Source organism: Stegostoma tigrinum, chromosome 18 (genome assembly GCF_030684315.1).
Source record: "Stegostoma tigrinum isolate sSteTig4 chromosome 18, sSteTig4.hap1, whole genome shotgun sequence".
Taxonomy (NCBI): domain Eukaryota; kingdom Metazoa; phylum Chordata; class Chondrichthyes; order Orectolobiformes; family Stegostomatidae; genus Stegostoma; species Stegostoma tigrinum.
Window position 1 is genome coordinate 25,765,991 of NC_081371.1, and position 20,327 is coordinate 25,786,317.

General features: G+C 43.2%; 1 protein-coding gene across 1 annotated transcript in view; it reads left to right on the top strand.

The window, feature by feature from the left end:
* Window positions 1-20,327, top strand: part of LOC125461090 (IQ motif and SEC7 domain-containing protein 3-like) — a 566,563-nt gene that overhangs the window by 207,559 nt on the left and 338,677 nt on the right. The window contains exon 4 of the mRNA XM_048549465.2: window positions 16,825-17,912. Coding sequence (XP_048405422.1) covers window positions 16,825-17,912 — 1,088 coding nt within the window. The remainder of the gene's footprint in view (window positions 1-16,824; window positions 17,913-20,327) is intronic.

A 20,327-nucleotide genomic window follows, 5' to 3' on the forward strand; every position in this document is an offset into this window, starting at 1 on the left:
ATGGTCAGGCTTCCAGTTGCCTAGTTGTAATGCTTTAGAATTCCCCCTTTTCTTAACTTTGCTCCTTCAAAACAATTTTTTTTAACCATGTTTTTGGATGTTAGACTTAATTATCACCTCATGTGGCTCAGTCTTGTCCTTTGTTTTGCAATGCAATTGTTAGCACTTTGGGATGTTTATGTTAAGGGCATTATATAAATATAAATTATTGTTCTTTAAATGTTTATGCTGAAATTTGTGCGTTATGATGATGTTCGACTGCTGGTTACTTCTCATTGATTTGGGAAAATATTTTGAGCAAAGCTTTGTTGTAGGAAAACACTTTCACACAATTTTCAACAACTAGTCAGAACTAGAGATTCATTATTGACTGTGTTCCAATTGAAGAAGAATCCACTAGATCAGCAAACCTTGAGGAAAAGTGGATTTAGTGGTGAATCCTTTTAAATGTCTATGCCTCTCACTATCTAAATACTTAGCTATCTCTATATTGTCTTGTGTTCTGAATACCCATTGTTCATAGTGTCTCTCTGTCCAAATGGCTGTCAATTTTACTGATTAAAAATATCCATTTCTCTCATATTTTCTCATTTCTTTGTTCAAATCGCTGCCTGCCCTTTCAAGGGGAAATGAACTAACACTGCACTCTGAACAATGAGTACATCTCAGAGGGACCTCTGTTGCTCTAACCCTTTCCTCTGAGAGCAAACCTCCACACTAAAAATTGGGGGAGGGGGTGGGAGTGTCGGTGAACTTACCTTTATGACTGAATATCACTTTCCTGAGACCTGCTATGTATTTTTTCCCCTTGGGATTCCCCTTTCAGAATATCCACCAGCCTCTTAGTTTTTCCTATTTCTTGTTGAAATTTCTGTCATTGTTCTTTATCTCACAGTTGTCTTTGAAATCCACTGCTTCTCTGTTAATACTAAAGTGGAGCAAATCAACTGATGCCATAAAAACTTTGATAAAACTTCTTCAAACTTTTCAACCATATTCCCAGAAGATAAGTTGCATTCACTGTGAAGCTGGATTTGGGCTGGTAGAGAACAAATGATAAGGGCCGTGCCAATTTATTTTAATGAAAAATGCATTATGAAGTCAGAAATGGTCTTCCCATTTCCCCAGTAAGGGTTACCTGCAAGTTCCTTCAATTAAATTTATCAATTCATTTGAAAAGCTGAGTTTGCTCTGCACATATATATCAATCCAATAAAAAGCCAAAAGTTTCAAAAAGTTGATATTCAAGGACAGATGTGAATTGTAAGCTATGCAAAACCAAGTAGTTACTCTGTCTTTAGACCACATGCTGTAGGTGTACCTAATACTCCTTCACTGACATTAAAATAAAACATGAGTATACAAAAGCTTGTAGCAACAGCTATAAGTGCTGAAGATACAAATTACTTAGACAGGGATATGGTAGCTTGGGGCAGAATTTGATTCTGAATTTCTCCATTGTAAACTGTATATTTTAGTTAATTAATAAATCTTTATACTTCACATCTGGTAGATATTTTTAAGTTGGTGGCCAGAAATCAAGCTCAAATATTCTCTCAGGATAATTAGATGAAGGTGTACTAATGTAATACAAATATTATTTTAAAGACATTTTTATTTATATAATCAAGGGATGTCTGCATTGCTGGATACATTTATTGCCATTTCTCATTTGAATTTTTTTTTTGATTCTTTCCAATTTTGTTATTTATAATTAAGGTAAAATTCAATGGAAATACGAAACTGAGAAGTTGAATTGCTTGGAGCATAAGCATTATATAACAATAATAATTTAATACAGTTTAGTAATGTCTACAGTCTAGGCTTCGTACCTCAGTGATGTAAAACTGGAGTGGTACAGCACCAGCATTGATGAGAAGATGTTATTATTCAACCAACGTTTCACTCAGCCTACTCTGCTCAGATTGCTGATGATTTTGAACATGTCAACAGTACACCCTCAACTTTTTTTCTAAAGAGCATAACACCAGCTTCTTGAATCTAAAGTCACATAGACTTCCAGAGAGGCAGTTTAGAAGACAGTGGCAGACTTTCCTTTGAAGTCAAGACCCTTGGGGCAGACGTCCAGACCAGTCAGAGCTGTTGGCCAATTAGTGGCAGCCAGTCTTACACTTAGGAGTGCCGTTGAGAAAACTATGGCTACCACTTGGAAGGACAAATAATATTGTGATGATCAAAATGTCAGACAAGTGTGTTTGTTGGTGTGTTGTGGTTTCATGGGGAAAAAGTCCATGAGATCATGAGTAAACTAGTACAACTTGAGAGACCATCCTCTGTACCTCCATCACCCAACAATCATGGTGCCAATTAGTTTTCAATTAGTTAGGCTGATTCTTATTTGCCTCATCCCAAACTGTGATAATTGCAGCTAAGGCAGAAAAAGGTCCCTAATTGGACATTAATTGACCCCTAATTGACTCAGTTGTTGGCCGCACAGAATCAAGCTTGGGCTTTGTTGACTGGAACTCAGGGTAGATGGGAAGATGACTTAGTTCAGTAATGGTATAGTCCCACAGTATTAGGTTGCTTTCTTACCATTCTGACCCACGACCCTGAGGACTGGGAGATTCCCCCAAAATTCTTATTGAGGCTAAATAGAGTTTTATAAACATTTGCTAAGGGAGGTGAAAGATAAAGATTGATGGTGAAGCTTCAGGATGGATGCAAAGGCAAGTACATTTGCTCAGAGGCACTGTGGAATGTGCGTTGTTGTAGAATTTTTTTCTCCATGAAAGTTAGTAATGGAAATTGAAATTGTTTCCCTTTTCCTTCCCAGTCCTCTTCTCTGCCAGAGCAGGACATCTCTTTTTGTTTGTAAATCTAAAATTCCTTCATCATGCATAGTGGGAGTGAGCAGAAGGTTCAAGTTCGGGTCCCTCGATCATCTACAGGGCCAGACTTATTTCTTATCGACAGGCAAACAGTGAATATGTTTTCAACCATACTTTCATTTCTACCTCAGCACTAACCCCTCCCTCATATCTATCTCACCACTCATCCCAGTACAGTACATCAACAAAATCCACTCTTCTGTTGATCTTCAAACATTACTTTGATGAATGCAGGGATTTAGCTGAACAGGTTGTTATCCTGTATTACAATCACAATCCCGAGCAATATTTTACCGCCAAATATGATCCAAGCCAGTTGATGAGGAAGAAACCAAGGAACATTTCTTGCTGATAGAGTTTATTAACTACTCAGTTTTACAGCTCCTTCCACATATTCGTCTCCTCCTCTTCCCTTTTCATGTCTACTCAGTCAATTAATTAATTAACCACAATTACTTCCTTAATGAACACACACCCTCTGTGCAGTTATTTTACCCTCTCAATAGAAAACAAAATGAACACACACAACATGGGTAATACTCCCCATCACGTACATTCCTAAAACCCAGAGATTGCCCAATGCAAGGGACCATAGTGTTGGAAAGGGATACATTTAAATGGGGAGGCAATGGCCTAATGGTATTATTGCTAGACTGCTTTTCCAGAGACCTAGATAATGTTATGGAGACCCAGGTTCAAATCCCACCACAGTAGATGATGGAATTTGAATTTGATAAATATCTGAAATTAAGAATCTAATGATGACCAAGAATCCATTGCCAATTGTTGTGAAAAACCCATCTGGTTCACTAATGTCCTTTAGGGAAGGAAACTGCCATCCTTACCTGGTCTGGCCTACATGTGACTCCAGACCCACAACAATGTGATTGACCCTGAACTACCCTCTGGGCAATTGGGGGTGGGCAATAAATTCTGCCTAACCAGTGATATCATTGTCCTGTTAATGAATAAAAAAAATGACAGGTTCCCAATGTTACAACATTTTGGTGCAGCAAATTAGCATTGACTTTGCTATATCAAGCCATAATAATACTAACATTAGGAGCCTGTCATTTCAAAGTATTAGTCTCCTCGCACCATCATCCCTCATATTACATAGAACGTAGAACGTAACAGCACAGTACAGGCCCTAGCTTGGGAAACAGGAACAGAAGCAAAACAAAAAGAAGTTGTGGAGGTAAAATAAAGAAACTACAGTGCAATCATACAGTCGTAAACCAGAAGGCTGGCACATACAAGCAGGATGTTTCATTATTGTATTGCTCTTTTATTATTTTTGTAAAACCTCAATAACATTTGGAGTTGTTGATGTTTTTACAACATAACTTTTGGGCAACGCAGCTGTTGTGTTTGAATTTACTTCTTTTCTTCTCGTCCCCAGTGTTGCTGCAAGCTTCCTGATTGATACATGAGTCATTTTAAGAGGTAATAAATATGACTAAAGTGAATTTAGTGGACAAAATGGAATAGCCCTCAAAATCACATTGTGCTATTATCCCGCATTCTTTGTTTGCAAAGATAGTGCTGCCGACTTATTGTTTGCGTGTATAGCCTAACATTAACATTTACTGTTGAGTTGCTGCAGGCCATCTGACATGGAAATGCATAAGTTTAGCATCACTTAAAGAGGAAGTTCAACCTTTGAAACTTCTATCAGGTGCTGGAAATGGGTGGAGAACAGTATTCAAATTGCAAGAAGAGTAAATATTAAGCAACAGGGATGAAAGGAGGCTCCAGGTTTCTCAGAGTTTACACTAGAGACCTTGGTGCTGAAGGTGGATAGGTTGAGAGATGTCTTCCATAACAGTGGACAAGGAGGGTCTCTGGTCAGACATGTGAACAATATAGCCCTGAAGACTTGGCTGGAGTATTGTAAGAGCAATGATTTCACAAGAATGTAAGGTTGGTGAATGCATTATCAAATATCCCACACTGCACACCAGCCTGACATGAAACCCAATGCACCCCAATCATTCGGCAATCAACAATCCCTGTCATTTATGATTTATGCGTAGCATCCATAGCTTCGCTTCATCCTCAGATACTTGGCACTGGTGCAGCTTCATGCCCAAATCTCATAGATTGCACACAACAGCTGCATCAAACAAAAGATTGCAGAATGCTCACAAGCATGAGGAGGGCAAGATGTCACACTGATGGCAACAGGCTGCAAACCGAGCCAATTCTTTTTGCATTATATTGATGATCCTTCCAGAAGGAGGTAGACTAGTAGCCAATCCCAAGGGAAAGGCATTGCCAAAAGCCCTTCTGCACGTTGGGAACTACGCCTACGCACATATTTCTCTCTTTAGGCCCCAGTAATTAATTATTTTGAATCTCCATTCTGAACCAACTATTATCAGCCTAGAATCTTTGGGGCTTTCCTGCCTTGTTTACACAAGCTCCCTTCTCCCACTGCTGCATTGTCTGCATTTTCCCTTTTGGTCGCAGGGATCCCATCTGGAACCTGCTGCAGAGGTAATGATCTTGAACCAGAAAGGTTGGTCAAGATGGTGAGCAAGCATCTACCCTGAATCTCATCGTGCTGCAGGAGGCAGTTCTGTTCAAACAAGTTAATGTAGTTAATATAAAGGATTCCTAGACAGGATAAGTCTACTGGAAAAGTAAATCTCAGCTCCAACAATGGTGTAATAAATTTCTTGCTATTCTATTGCTATCTTGCTAACTCTTGTATTAATATTGGAAGTATATTTGGCAAAGAACATGTTTTTGGTTTTTAACATTGATTTCACTTGACAGCTAGAAATCTTTACCAAACTGAAACATTGTAAAAGGAGATGCAAAGTTGAGGCTTTTTGACTTGCACTCTCAAGGAATGGGATGCAAGAGGTAGACTTAGACAATAGGACACCAGTTTAGAACAACATGAGAAGAAAGTGCTGAATGATAGGGCCACCATTGTCATCTCTAAGAGAACATTGGCTCAACCAATCGACAGTCTGTTCTCATGCTGTGTTGATTGGTGTTCCTTTTCTATGTCTTATTTCTTGTACCCTTGTCCTGATGAAGGAAAAACAAAAGTGTCGATTTTGTGCAACATTCCTTTCAGTGATGTTTAAAATTATTACCTTAAAGTAACTTGACTATAACCTTATCAAAGCATTGTGTGGTGAGTCAGTCATTTCCTGCATTTCCTGAGATCTAGGGTGAAACAGTACAAAACTAATTTGATGCTATTAACACAAAGAAAAACATTCCTGTCTCACACTTGATTTGAGTCAAGTCGTAACAACAAAAAGTCTTTGAATTGTTGCATGGCAACACTCTGCATCCTTTAAATGATCAGGTGTCTTAACCCTGTGACATATAATACAAATCAATTCAACCCCTTGGTAACATTTTTATTGAGAAAGTAAACTGTGAAGTTGCTTCCCTCTCAAGCTGAAGTATTTTGGGACTCGGTAAGCTAGTAATCTGGTTCAGTTGTGTACTGGAGTTGATGCTATAAAGTCAAAGGCCCTTAGAATCACCTGACCACTGCGGGTATACACTGGCACATACCCACATACCTGCCCTTCTGGCTTCAAGTCCCATCTGGCCTAGAGGTGTGCAATAACACCTTTGAGCTGGCTACTTAGAAAACAGTTATATCGTTTCCACAAATTTGCAGCTATCCAACTGTGGCAGGTGCATGATCCAAACAGTAGAAGGCGGGTATGAGGTTAATTTAACCAGTCAGTGTTAACTCCGCTATATGGTATAAAAGCCTGAATCTGATTTCTGTGGGCTGTTAATGACTAAATATGGGAAATTAAATAGAGTGAGAGAATGGTGATGCAGAGGCTATCTTTGAGGGCTTCCAGCCACCTCCCTTTCAAGCCTTTGGACATACCCTGTGGAACTGAGACCTTTCTCCACCTGTTGTTCTCCTCCAGTAAGGACTCAATACTGAATTCATGAACTGGGAGTCCTCGCATTATCCTCGTGTTCCATTTATGCAGCTCCTTTCTGCAGCTAAGCGCTGTAAGCAGTCAGCAGCAGTGTCCTCCCAATAGAGAAGGCATTGCTGCAGCAGTTGCTAGTAATACATGATGCTGAGAAATCTGCTGCTCAGGCAGCAACAGTGTAGGTCATACTTGGTCTAGTCATTTAAATACAAGAGCATCATAAAGTCTAGATGCTGTCTCCCTCAAAAGAAACAGATGCAGTCAGATCATGAATTGCAACCTCCCTGTCCAAAAGTGGGCCTTAGCAAATGATTTGATCATTGTCATTTCAGTTGCTGCCCTTGTGTTTATTTCTCCCTGGTACAGGTGAAACATCCTTTGTGTATCCATAATAACATACTTCGTCTTGATGTAAGAGTTGTGAGCCTATGACTTACTCTGATTTCCACACTGTATGTCATTCTTTTGTACCTGTAAATGTACATTACATTCCGATTGCAGAGTGACCTGAGAGGCAGTGTAGGGAGGAGGGAGATGAAAGATAAGCTATGTTTTCAGAATGTTGAGAGAATTGGAATATTACACGTACAGGCAAGGCTTCTAACTTTAAATGTGATCACAGCATTTTGCGGTTAGTAAGCCTGAAGCAAAATCCACAATATAATTACTGGTTCATAGAAATCTGATGGATCAGACAAGCTTCAATCTCTCGGTTGGAGTTCAGCCGAAACTGTTGATCAGAATGTTGCTTCACTATCACTCAGTGACAACAACTTGGCATATTGTAGCCTCTCTAAAATAACAAAACTTCTAAACACCCTTCACAGTTTGTAATCAGACTCCAGTAGCAAGGAGTGAACACAGCAGGCCAAGCAGCATCTCAGGAGCACAAAAGCTGACGTTTCGGGCCTAGACCCTTCATCGTTCATCCAGCTTCACACTTTGTTATCTTGGATTCTCCAGCATCTGCAGTTCCCATTATCTCCAGTAGCAAGGAGATGGGGAGGATGGGGGGTGGGTGGTAGGGTGTGCGGTGACCAATGGTCCAGTTGAAGAGGTAATTATTTTTCGAAGAACATTGAAGGTAGTACAAGGTGAGGATGTTTAGAGAGATGCTGTGTTGTTTCTTTCATGGTAATTAATCATAATGACACTGCAATTTGCATCTTTTTTCTCTTGGGGATTTTATACAGTTTAGCAATTATTCTGATTGAGGAATATTGTGGGAATTACTGTCATTTTTAACCATCAAGATGTGAATGCTTTTCGTGTTCTGGAATGATGATGAATGTTCAGTGATTAATATTGTTAAGCAGGAATAGGAAGGATGAACAGAACTTCAGGAGACTTTCTCCCATTGATTGAACTTGGAAGAAACACGGTAATTCACTTGAAGGACACTACTGATCTGTGACCTTTTGTTTCTAACCTTGTTGTTTCTGTTGTGATGGTAATAACCATGCGACAAAAACATTGGCCCAGAATTTGGAGAGTCACATCATTATAATGGCTAGGCTAATCCATGCAGAAATTACCTGTGTTATTGTATAGAAACAGTTGGAAATCGTGGTGTAATGAGATCCACCTCTACTAATGTCACTATTATTTTCTGGGATCTTTGTGCAGTTTAATTTTCCCCTTCATCAAAAGTGTTGCTTGGCTACTACTGCTGCTGACAACAAATTTGCTAAACTAAACCAACTGTAATTACCACATGCTCTTTGATTAAAAAGACTCACACTGATTTCTAATTTTGACATCTTGCTATAGGTTGACAAGTAGGACCAAAGTGTGTTTGAAAGCTCCCAAATTAGGCATAGAACTCTGATGTGCCAATTTCTTGCTCTACTGATAATTTCTGCTGACTCTTGTTTGAAGTAGGACCTCCTTCACCTTTAAACATGATAGCCTGAATCAGGTGGTGAAGAGGCTTCTTAGCTGGCCAAGTATCTGATTGATTGTTAACTAGTACAATGCCAGGTCAGAAGAGATAAACCAACCTTCTGACCAGCAGATATTATCCTTGGTCTAGATTGGAAAGAGATAAGCCAACTGGCAATGGAAAATTGCGGCCTTGCAGCATATATGTCATTGATTAGTCAGCATCACTCTTTTATTTGTCTTTTCTTGCTCTGGTAGGTGCCCAAGATGAACTAATATTGGCACATATACCCAATAGTATATTGAACTGAAGAAACTGATGCTGAACCTGAATTCTGCAGCAGCATCAATAGCAGGGCACATTCCACAATCAAAAAAAGAAATGCTGGAGAAACTCATCAGGTCTGGCAGTAGCTGTGGGAGGAAAATCAATGTTAACATTTTGAGTTTAAAGGCTGAAGGGAAAATTAACCTTTTTATGTGGTTGACAAATGTGGGGGCACGCAGTGAATGAACCAGAAGAAGAGACAAAGAGAAAGCTAGACAACAAAGTGCCGAGCCGGATGAACACAACAGGCCAAGCAGCACCCCAGGAGCACAAAAAGAAACCTCCAGATTTGAGCACAAACCTTTTGTGCTCTTGGGGTCCTGCTTGGCCTGTTGTGTTCATCCGGCTCTGCACTTTCTTATCTAGGATTCTGCAGCATCTGCAGTTCTCATTATCTCTGATACAAAGAGAAAGCTAATGGTTGTAAAGAAGTGGGTGGAAAATTGGGGTTAATGCTAGGTTTGAATAGGAGAAAATAGGTCAGATTTGAGAGACAAAGCCAACAATACACAAACAACTCAGATAGTAAGAACTGCCGATGCTGAAGTCAGAGATAGCACAGTGTGGAGCTGGAGGAATACTGCAGGCCAGGCAGCGTCAGAGGAGCGGGAAAGTTGATGTTTCGGGTCAGGACCCTTCTTGAAAAGAGTCTGAGAAGTGTCCTGACCCGAAACCAAGAAGACGTGGTTTCGGGATGGAGGTGGGTAATCAAAATAGAGAACAGTGTTTATCCTCTGAAGTTGTTGAATTCAGTGTTGAGCCCTGAAAGCTGTAAATTGCCTAGGTAGAAAGTGAAAAGTTATTCCTCCAGCAAGTGTTGAGTTTTGCTGGAATACTTAGTGGGTCCAGGATGGAAGTGTTATCATGGGAGCAAGATGGTTGATTGAAATGATAAGCAACTGATAAGGTTGAGTCAGTGTTGTGGATGGAGCAAAGGTGTTTTGCATACCAATCTTTGTTTGATCTCACCAATATAAAGGAGACTACATTTCAGCAGTTAGGAAAGTGAGGAGGAAGAATTAAAGGGCTAAGTGTTTAAACATGTGACATTGTTCTCCATTTTTGCCTTGGCGGCTTTACTTAGACAGGCGATCTCTAGCGAGTTTTGAGAAGATTTGTAGCTCAGGTTGAGGTTCTGGATGTGAGTTTGCTCGCTGAGCTGGAAGGTTATTTTTCAGATGTTTCATCACCTTTGTTTTTGTTTTTATATGAAAAAATATACTTTATTCATAGAATGTACAAAAAATAAAACATTTACACACCTACCCAGTCATGCAACCCACTCCGGGTTACCCGGGGGTACGTACACCAACTAAAGGAAAAAAACAAAAGAGAGAAAAAAAACAAAGCAAAGAAACCGCCCCGGCAGTCGTCACCCCGCACAGTCCCAGTTGGCCCCCTGACCAGTTGGGGAAGGCGCCAGCTGGGCCCAGTTCCCAGATAGGGCCCTTTTTTCTATTCTGGACGAGGGGTTTCATACCGTGGTCTTTCCTCACCACACCTTGGCGTTGGCTGCCCCAAGCTTTAGCGCGTCCTGCAGCACGTAGTCCTGGACCTTGGAGTGCGCCAGTCTGCAACACTCGGTCGGGGTCAGTTCTTTCAGCTGGCAGACCAGCAAGTTGCGGGCAGACCAAAGAGCGTCTTTCACCGCATTGATGGTCCTCCAGGCGCAGTTGATGTTGGTCTCGGTGTGCGTCCCCGGAAACAGCCCGTAGAGCACGGAGTCCCGCGTCACGGAGCTGCTTGGGACGAACCTCGACAAATACCGCTGCATCCCCCTCCAGACCTCCTGCGCATAGGCACACTCTAGAAGGAGGTGATCAACAGTCTCGTCCCCCCCGCAGGCACCTCGAGGGCAGCGTGCGGTGGTGCAGAGATTCCGGGCATGCATAAAGGATCTCACTGGCAGATCCCCTCTCACCGCCAGCCAAGCAATGTCCTTGTGCTTGTTTGAAAGTTCTGGCGATGAGACATTCTGCCAAACAACTTTGGCAGTCTGCGTGGGGAACCACACGACGGGATCCACCCTTTTCTTTTCCCGAAGGGTCTCGAGGATACTACGTGCTGACCACTGCCTGACGGCCTTGTGGTCAAAGGTGTTTCCTTTCAAAAATTTCTCCACGAAGGACAGGTGGTACGGAACGGTCCAACTACTCGGAGCGTTCCGCGGCAACGAGGCCAGGCCCATCCTTCGCAACACAGGGGACAGGTAGAACCTCAGTAAGTAGTGACACTTGGTGTTTGCGTACTGAGGATCTACGCACAGCTTAATGCAGCCGCACACAAAGGCAGCCATCAGGGCGAGGGTGGCGCTCGGTACGCCCTTTACCCCATTTTCCAGGTCTTTGTACATGGTGTCTCTGCAGACCCGGTCCATCCTCGACCCCCAAATGAAGTGGAAGCTGGCCCGGGTGACCGCAGCGGCGCAGGTCCAGGGAATAGGCCAGGCCTGTGCCACATACAACAGTACCGAAAGCCCCTCGCACCTGACAACCAGGTTCTTACCCACGATGGAGGGGGACCGGAGCGTCCACCTGCCCAGCTTCTGCTTCAATTTGGCAATACGCTCCTCCCAAGTCTTAGTGCATGCCCCAGCTCCACCAAACCAAACACCCAGCACCTTCAGGTAGTCTGTCCTGATGGTGAAAGGGTTGAAGGAGCGGTCGTCCCAGTTCCCGAAGAACATGACCTCGCTCTTACCCCTATTGACTTTGGCACCCGAGGCCAGTTCAAACTGGCCGCAGATGTCCAATAGTCTACTCACCGACCGACGATCGGTGCAGAAGACGGCGACATTGTCCATGTACAGGGAGGTCTTGACCTGAAGGCCTCCGCTGCCTGGGATAGTCACGCCCTTCAGGCTCACGTCCTTCCTGATGGAGGCGGCAAAGGGCTCCACACAGCACACAAACAAGGCAGGAGAGAGTGGGCAGCCCTGCCTGACTCCAGATCTAACAGAAAAACTGTCTGATTCCCACCCGTTGATCGAGACTGCGCTAACGATATTGGCGTAGAGCAGCCGGATCCAATTGCGGATGCCCTCCCCGAACCCCAATTTGGAGAGGACGTCCCTCATGTAAGCATGAGAGACCCTGTCGAAGGCCTTCTCCTGGTCCAGGCTGACGAGGCAGGTGTCCACCCGCCTGTCCTGTACGTAGGCGATCGTATCCCTGATGAGCGCGAGGCTCTCAGCAATCTTCCTGCCCGGCATAGCACAGGTTTGATCAGGGTGAATCACTGACTCCAGGACAGACCTGACCCGGTTGGCAATGACCTTGGCCAGGATTTTGTAGTCCACGTTCAAAAGTGAAATGGGACGCCAATTCTTAATTTTTTCCCTCTCCCCCTTCCTCTTGTAAATGAGGGTGATGATGCCCTTCCGCATGGACTTGCACATTTCCCCTGCCGGAAGTACACTATCGTACACCTCCAGCAGGTCCTGGCCGACCAGGCCCCACAGAGCGGAATACAGCTCGACCGGTAAGCCGTCGCTTCCGGGAGTCCTATTCCTCTGCAAGGACTTGAGGCCTCTGGCCAGCTCGTCCAGGGATATCGGCCGGTCCAGCCACTCCCTCGTGCTGTCGTCTAAGACCTCCGTGATAGACGACAGGAACGACTCGGAGGCCGTGCTGTCCGTGGGCTTCGTGTCGTACAGTCCGGCATAGAAGGATCTGCTGATCCTCAATGTTGGGCCGAGACGACGTCACCGAGCCGTCGTCCTCCTTCAGCCGGCTAAGCACAGAGCTCTCTTTGTGCACCTTCTGAAAGAAGAAACGCGAGCACGTCTCGTCCTGCTCCACGGAGCGGACCCTGGACCGGAAGATTATCCTGGAGGCCTCCGTGGCGAAGAGTGAGGCTTGCTGGCCCCTCACCTCGCGGAGGTCCTCCGTGACATCGACCCCCATCAACTGCAGAAGGAGCAGGTTCTGCACCCTTTTCTGGAGTCGCGACAGCTTTGCCTGCCTCTCTCTTGCCTTCTGAACACCCTTGAGGACAAAGAACCTCTTGATGTTCACCTTCACCGTCTCCCACCAGTCGCCTGGAGACTCAAAGAGGGGTTTCACGGTTCTCCAACCGGCGTACTCCCTCTTAAGCTCCTCAACGTTCTCTGGGGTCAACAGAGTCGTGTTGAGCTTCCACGTCCCCTTGCCGGCCGGCTGGTCGTCCTGTAAGTGACAGTCAGCCAGCAGGAGGCAGCGGTCAGAGAAGAACACCGGCTCCCGCCGGTGGACCTGACCGAGAACGTCCGTGACACAAACAGGAAGTCTATCCTTGAGCGGATAGACCCGTCTGGCCGCGACCAGGTGTACCTCTGCTGTGCTCCGTCTGCAGGGGTGCTGAAGACGTCGAGCAGCTTGGCGTCCTTCACCGTGCCCATCAGGAATCTGGGTGTGACGTCCAGTTGACTCCCCCCACCCGCTGTCTCCACGCCGGATCTTCCATCTGCATTGATGATGCAGTTGAAGTGTCCGCCTAGGATGACCGGCCTGGACGTAGCCAGCAGGGGTGGAAGCCGCTGCAGGACGGCCAACCGTTCACTCCGTACCGCTGGGGCGTACACGTTGATCAGCCTCAGGGGAGCATTCCTGTAGGTGATGTCAGCCACTAGGAGGCGCCCCCCCACCGCCTCCTGAACTTGAGAGATGGTGAAGTCGCGCCCCCGCAGCAGAATAGCCAGGCCCGAGGAGCGACAGTCGTTACCCCCCGACCAGATCGAAGGCCCACAGGTCCAGGCGCCGGACCATTTCCCGTACCTGCCGAGGTGCGGTATCCCGCACTCCTGCAGAAACAGGAGGTCCGCCTTGATGGTGGTCAGGTAGGCCAACGTAAACACACATCTCGCGGTTGACTTGACGCTGCGCACATTAATGCTCGCAACTCGTGCCCCCAGTGTGGGCAGTGACCGCAGTACCCTCCCCAAGTTCAAGGTCCAGCCCCTCCATCTGTCCCTTCATGCCCATTGCCCGGGCTAACTGCTGGACGCTCTCCGGGCTCAGGAAACCATCCGTGCTGCCTTCCGGGTGGCATCCCCCCGTCAGGGGTGCGGAGGCAGGAGGGTCCGGCTCCGGGTCAGGCTGGGGACGTGCTGTTTCCTCCTTCCCGCCTGGAAGTTCTGGGGGGCCCTCCAGTGCCCCAGCGGCACATGGCTGGATGTCGGAGGGAGCCTCAGGACACCCCCCATCACCTGGAAGCGGGGTTCTGCTTTCCTTCCCCCTCGAGACCTTTAACTTCTGCTTCGGGTGGGCCCTCTCCGAATCCTCCTCGTCAGAGGAGCTCTTATAGCCCCCCTGTAGCTGCCTCTTCCCGCCTGATGGTTGCGGTTCCTGGGCCCGTCGACGCACCTTCCTCCTCGCTTTCTGGACTGTTGTTGAGTGGGTCATGTCGTTTTGTGGCTAGTTGATGTTCATGTATCCTGGTGGCTAGCTTTCTGCCAGTTTGTCCAATGTAGTGTTTGTCATAGTTCTTGCTGCAAACAAGCAAAACGAACGTCATCTACAAAATACCTTGCAGGAACTGCGATAAACACTACATTGGACAAACAGGCAGAAAGCTAGCCACCAGGATACATGAACATCAACTAGCCACAAAACGACATGACCCACTATCACTCATATCCTTACATACAGATAAGGAAGGACACCACTTTGATTGGGACAACATATCCATCCTAGGACAAGCCAAACAGAGACACGCACGAGAATTCCTAGAAGCATGGCATTCCAACTGGAACTCCATCAACAAACACATTGATTTGGAGCCAATCTATCACCCTCTGAGAAAAAGAACAGGAAATGACATCACCAATGCAGGAAATGACTCACCAACCCAAGGAAACCTAAACAGATAAATAGAAAGCGGGACATAACACCAGCACTTCGTCGGAGGCTAACTGATGACGTTACCTAGAATGGTGATGAAACGTCTGAAAACTAACCTTCCAGCTCAGTGAGCAAACCCACATCCATAGGCCATCTCTTTTCTTCTATTCAATCTCATCATTAATTTTACATCAGAAGAATCTGAAGAAGGATCGCTGAACCCAAAACATTAACTCTGATTTCTCTCCACAGTTGCTGCCAAGCCTGCTGAGTTTTTCCAGTAATTTCTGCTCTTGTTTCTGATTTCCAGAATCTGCAGTTTTTTATTTGCTGCAGAATTTTAGGCTATCTTCCACTAAGTGAGCCATTGTGGACTACTTGTTACTGGGCTTGCCAGGGCTTGCCAGATCAGTATGTACATTTGTTATGAACTCTGGTTTTGTGTGGGATTCCTAGCTTTTACTGCAGGTCTTCACCATAATTAGAGGATGAAAACATATATAAAAGACCGCCCCATTCAGAAAGATAATCTCAGAGAGAGTTACCTCACTCTCTCTGCATTGAAACTATTTTCAGGGCTTTTTATTTGATTTATTCACATTAGTTCAGTATAGAATTATATAATACAGAAAGTGACCATTCAATACATTATGCTCATGCTAGCTCTCTGAGAGGATAAGTATTAAAGCATCAACATTGGAAATATTTCCTTCTTCATTATTTATCTCCCTCTTCAAAGTAACTAACAAATCTGTTTTCACCAATATTTTAGACAATACATACCAGATCATAACTTGTTGAGTCAAAGAAATTTGCAACACCCTTCACCCCCAGCTTCTATTGAATGATAATTAGTGAAAAGCAATGAATCTTAGTTGAGCTATTACAACAGAAACAAAATGTAAAGCACATTGTATGTCATCACATAATCTTAGTATTAGAATGAAAGAGTTTGCATTTATATTGCATCTTTCAAGGTTGGGCTGATGCAAACTGTTTTAATGAATACATTTTGAAGTTCAGTCAGTGTTGTTATACAGGCAGATGTGGTGACCAGCTTGTGCACAAGGACTCACAAAGGCATGAAATCAATGATCAGTAAATGTGTTTAGATACTGTGGGTTGAGAAATTTGAGGAATTAAACACAAGTTGATCACAACATTGGAGAATGTCCTTGCGCTTTTCACAAAGTACCTTGAGATGCTTTACAGTTAACTCAACTGAAGCATTGGTTTTGTATCTCCCTTAAAAGACTGCAGCTTGAAAGAATAACACTACCTGACACTATACTGCAATTACATCTGAGATTTGTACTGAGTTCCTGGAATGGGCTGTGAGCCTATGACAGAATATTACCACTGAGCAAAGCTAACACTCTGAATGTATTTTACAAAACATTATATTCTTCTCTTCTCTCTTCCCTGATTTTAAATTTCTCTCTTCACCCTCCCACTTATTTTTTTTAATGTCTCTTTTGTTCTGTTCCTATTTTTCATTTCACTGCTTGTCCTTCATTAAGCTGCTGAAAGTAACCAAGCATAATGCTGGGCAATATAGGTGCCCTCTGTCTGCAATCCTGCTGACAGGAAATCACAGTCTTGAAATGAGGTTAGAGTTTGCAATTCCTCATGTGGATGTGTAGTCTCAACAGCAGTGGGAAGTCTTAGCATGTCACATATGCTGTTGTGTTAGATTTTTAATATGAGAAGTTGCAGTGCAGTTATATAGTGTCTTAATATGATGACATAACAACAGCTTATTTACAGTGTTTTGTGGAAAGGCTAGTTTGTTTTTCTGTGAAGTGGCAGTAGCTATGAGGTTTCTTCTCCCTCTAACCAGCCAAGACTAATGAAAGTGTGACAAAGATTAAATGTTAAGGTGGGAATTCTTACGCATTCCCCATTCGTATAGTATTTTGATTTTATACGAATGAGCAGTTTCCTTATTTAAGTTTTTCTATGCAGACAGCCATCATCAGAACGGTATTTGATATCCCATATCTCTCCTGTTTCAGATTGAAATGCTGGAACACAAGTATGGAGGCCATTTGGTATCTCGCCGCGCTGCCTGTACCATCCAGACAGCCTTCCGTCAGTATCAACTCAGCAAGAACTTTGAAAAGATTCGGAATTCCTTGGTGGAAAGTCGCATGCCCAGGCGTATTTCTCTACGGAAGGTCAGGTTACAGAATGCCGAGAATTTAATGGAAGGGTATAACTTCGCAGGAATCCCTCTAGTGCGGTCACCATCATTACCTGCAAGTATCAGTGGGGCTCTGACTGAACTTGAGGATTCCTTCACAGAGCAGGTGAAATCCCTAGCAAAATCAATTGATGATGCTCTGAGCTCGTGGAGCTTGAAGACAATGTGTTCGCTGCAAGATGGCAGTAGCTATCAATTCACAGAGACTTTCAGCAGCGCATCAATGCAGGACAGAGCAGGAGGTGAGATGGGGAAAACAGGACAAGTAAGCAGTGATGACAAACTGGAAGATGGCCTTGCACAAAGTGGGAGTACACTTATGATGGCCTTCAGGGATGTCACCTTCCATATTGAAAACAAAAACATGTCGGTTTCATCCCTCATGGAATCTGCATCAGTTGCCATGGCAAACTGTGAGAGTGCCCCACCAGAACCTGAGCAGAATGTAGTCGTTACAAAAGATGAGCAGAGTCCAAGGGAAAAGGAAGAGAAGGGCTCCCAAAATTCCTCTTCAGAACTGGAACAGATGCTCGTTCAAAATAATCATTCTTTCACAGATCTGAATGATAATATCAACGCAAATGGACTAGGAGGGGATTTGGTGGGGCAGAGTCAAATGGCAATGCAGAATGTTCAGATTGACCATAACAATGGAATAATGCCAGAATCTCAATCGGAATCTAATCGTTTGGACAATGCAGAACAACTCAGCAGCAGCAGTACAACCTCCATCTCTGCCAAATCTCCATCCGAAGTTTCTTCAAAGGAGGCATTGCATGCCATGATACTGAGCATGCCCAGATACCACTGTGAGAATCCAAGCACCTGCAAATCACCAACTCTTTCTACTGATGTCATCCGCAAACGCCTGTATCGTATCGGCCTCAATCTTTTCAATGTGTAAGTAAACAGTAACAGCAGAATACAAGGTTTTATTTGGAGAAGCAAGTGAGTAATAATATTAATACAAATTGAGAAAGTCCTCTTGTGGAAAGTTTATTTAACAATCTCCTGAAGCTGAAATGCTGCCTAAAGAAACAAGCTTTTTAAGTTATGATTGTACATTGCTACAAACTCTCATGCTGTTGCAATTTATGACCACGAAATCATCTTGAGCTTCCTGGCACACCTCAGCTGTCAGACAGCGTGGTAGGAACTAATCTGAAACCAGCTGTAGCCCTGATCAAATGGCTGGAGGACCCAGATCCACTCTGATCTGTAATTTTTCTCCTGTTTCCAGTTCTCTGCTATGGCAGGTGCCTGAGATGAACCCATAGGGGTATTCAGCAAGATTGGGTTAGCTCCCATTGATCTTGAATATTAGCAGGGTCAAATGACATGCTTTCTAGTGAATATTCACAACGCATTTTCAGACTAATGAAGTTTTAGTCCCCGATCATTTGTTTTTTTTTGCTTCCTTTTCTAGATAAATCATTTTTGCATGTTTTTGTTGCAGTTGCAAAACATTAAATGAATTATTAGCTTTATTTTCCTTTTTGTTGGCTATATGTTCTGATTACATTGGACACTTTCTTTTATAAATATAAACATTTTCAGTTAGATTTACTGTTTTCAGTTTACTGCTGTAAACTGCTTAAGTTTACTCTCCCTCATTCAATTTAACATAATTTTCTGATAGTTCCTGAGGTGAATATTTAACATGAAATGATAGATCTCTGAACTCTGCTTTAATTGAAAATGTTTCCAGGTAGTTATACTGGATCTTCTCAATTGCCCCTTTTTACTGTTTCTAATTTACAGCTGTTAACAAATGTAAGGATACTTTGTTTTAGTACCCTGTATTGAGACACCATGCTAACAAAGTGTGAAAGACACCAGTAAGTGTATCATGATGTTGCTTTATAATATCAAAGCATTGTAGGACGTCTGGTAGACCACACCTCTGCTTTAAGTATGTATTCTATGAAAGAATTCTTAACATGAACTCCTAGACACATCTCTCTGATGCATTTGTGGCATTCTTATTGTAAGTAAACTATGCCTGTAAAATTTGAAACAAAATTAATTTTCAAACGTCCTCACACTTTTCTGCTAGAAAGTTGAACATAATAAACCAGAAAATGTTCATTTTTAATCATCAGTTTTGGCCAAGCTAATGTTGTCAGTTATAATATCACAGAGTTAATGTTTCGGTTCTGGTGACCCTTCCTCGGAACAGATGGTGCCTGGGAAAATATCGGTTTATATGCAGAAAATAGAGAGGGGAATGGGATCGAGAGTAAATGGACGCAAAATGTGAACTGATTTTTTTCTTCACAGATGCTGCCAGACTTGCTGAGCTTTTCTCACAATTTCTGTTTTTGTTGCTGATTTACAGCATCCACAATTCTTTTGGATTTTAATATAATATCACAGAGGCTCCCATGTTTTCCTGCATGACATGTTACCATGTCAAAATGCTAAGTATTTTCAGCAGGATTTAGATACGATTTTGAAAGAATTATTGTAAACTAGTTCTCAGTTTAATTAAGTGGTCATAAAATGAAAAGAAAATTGACTTTTGCAGCAAATATTGATTGTAGATTCTGTAGTGCACATTAAAGGAGTGAATATCAGCATTATGTCTAAACTGAAGGTAGCACCTACGAGACTTTATCAGGTTTTATCCTTTTGTGGTGTGGGCCATGCAGAATATTTGTGGTAACTTGTTTGTGAGCAAAATCAGAATAATTTAAAACAGAATTGCAAGTTAGAAAATTATAACTGTATTTCGCACCATGTTCCATTCAGTGAAGTCAATGATGGAGATAATCGGAAATTGTGCTGACATCGGTTGGAAATTGTGCTGACATCGGTTGGCACATATTTGGAAACTAAACCCAACTTGGTTTTATCTTGCATCATACTAGACCTTCATTATTCATTGCCAATGGACTGTCACCATCTATTTGGACCTTGTTTCAATTCACCTATTAAAACTCCCTGACCACCTGCTTAACATGCAAATGAGTTGCCGAAGTGCAAATGAAAATATTCATTTGGCAAACAAGCGCATTGTGCTAATAACATATGCAGTCTTGGCACAGCAGTGGTGTTCAAATAGAAAGCAAGTTAATATGAGAAAATAAGCAACAAATAGACCTGTCTAATGCAATCAGTTTGACAAAGCATTACTTAGTGAATGTGCAAACCCATCATTATTAAGCAGCTACAGTGTTGACGGCTTATTTTGATAAACATGCTTGCAAATGTAGCTTTATCCATAAAGTTGCAATATTTGATTTTTTTTTCTTTTCTTCCTTTTTTAAAAATGATATCAGAGAATGAAGCAAACTACTCTATGTATCAATTTTA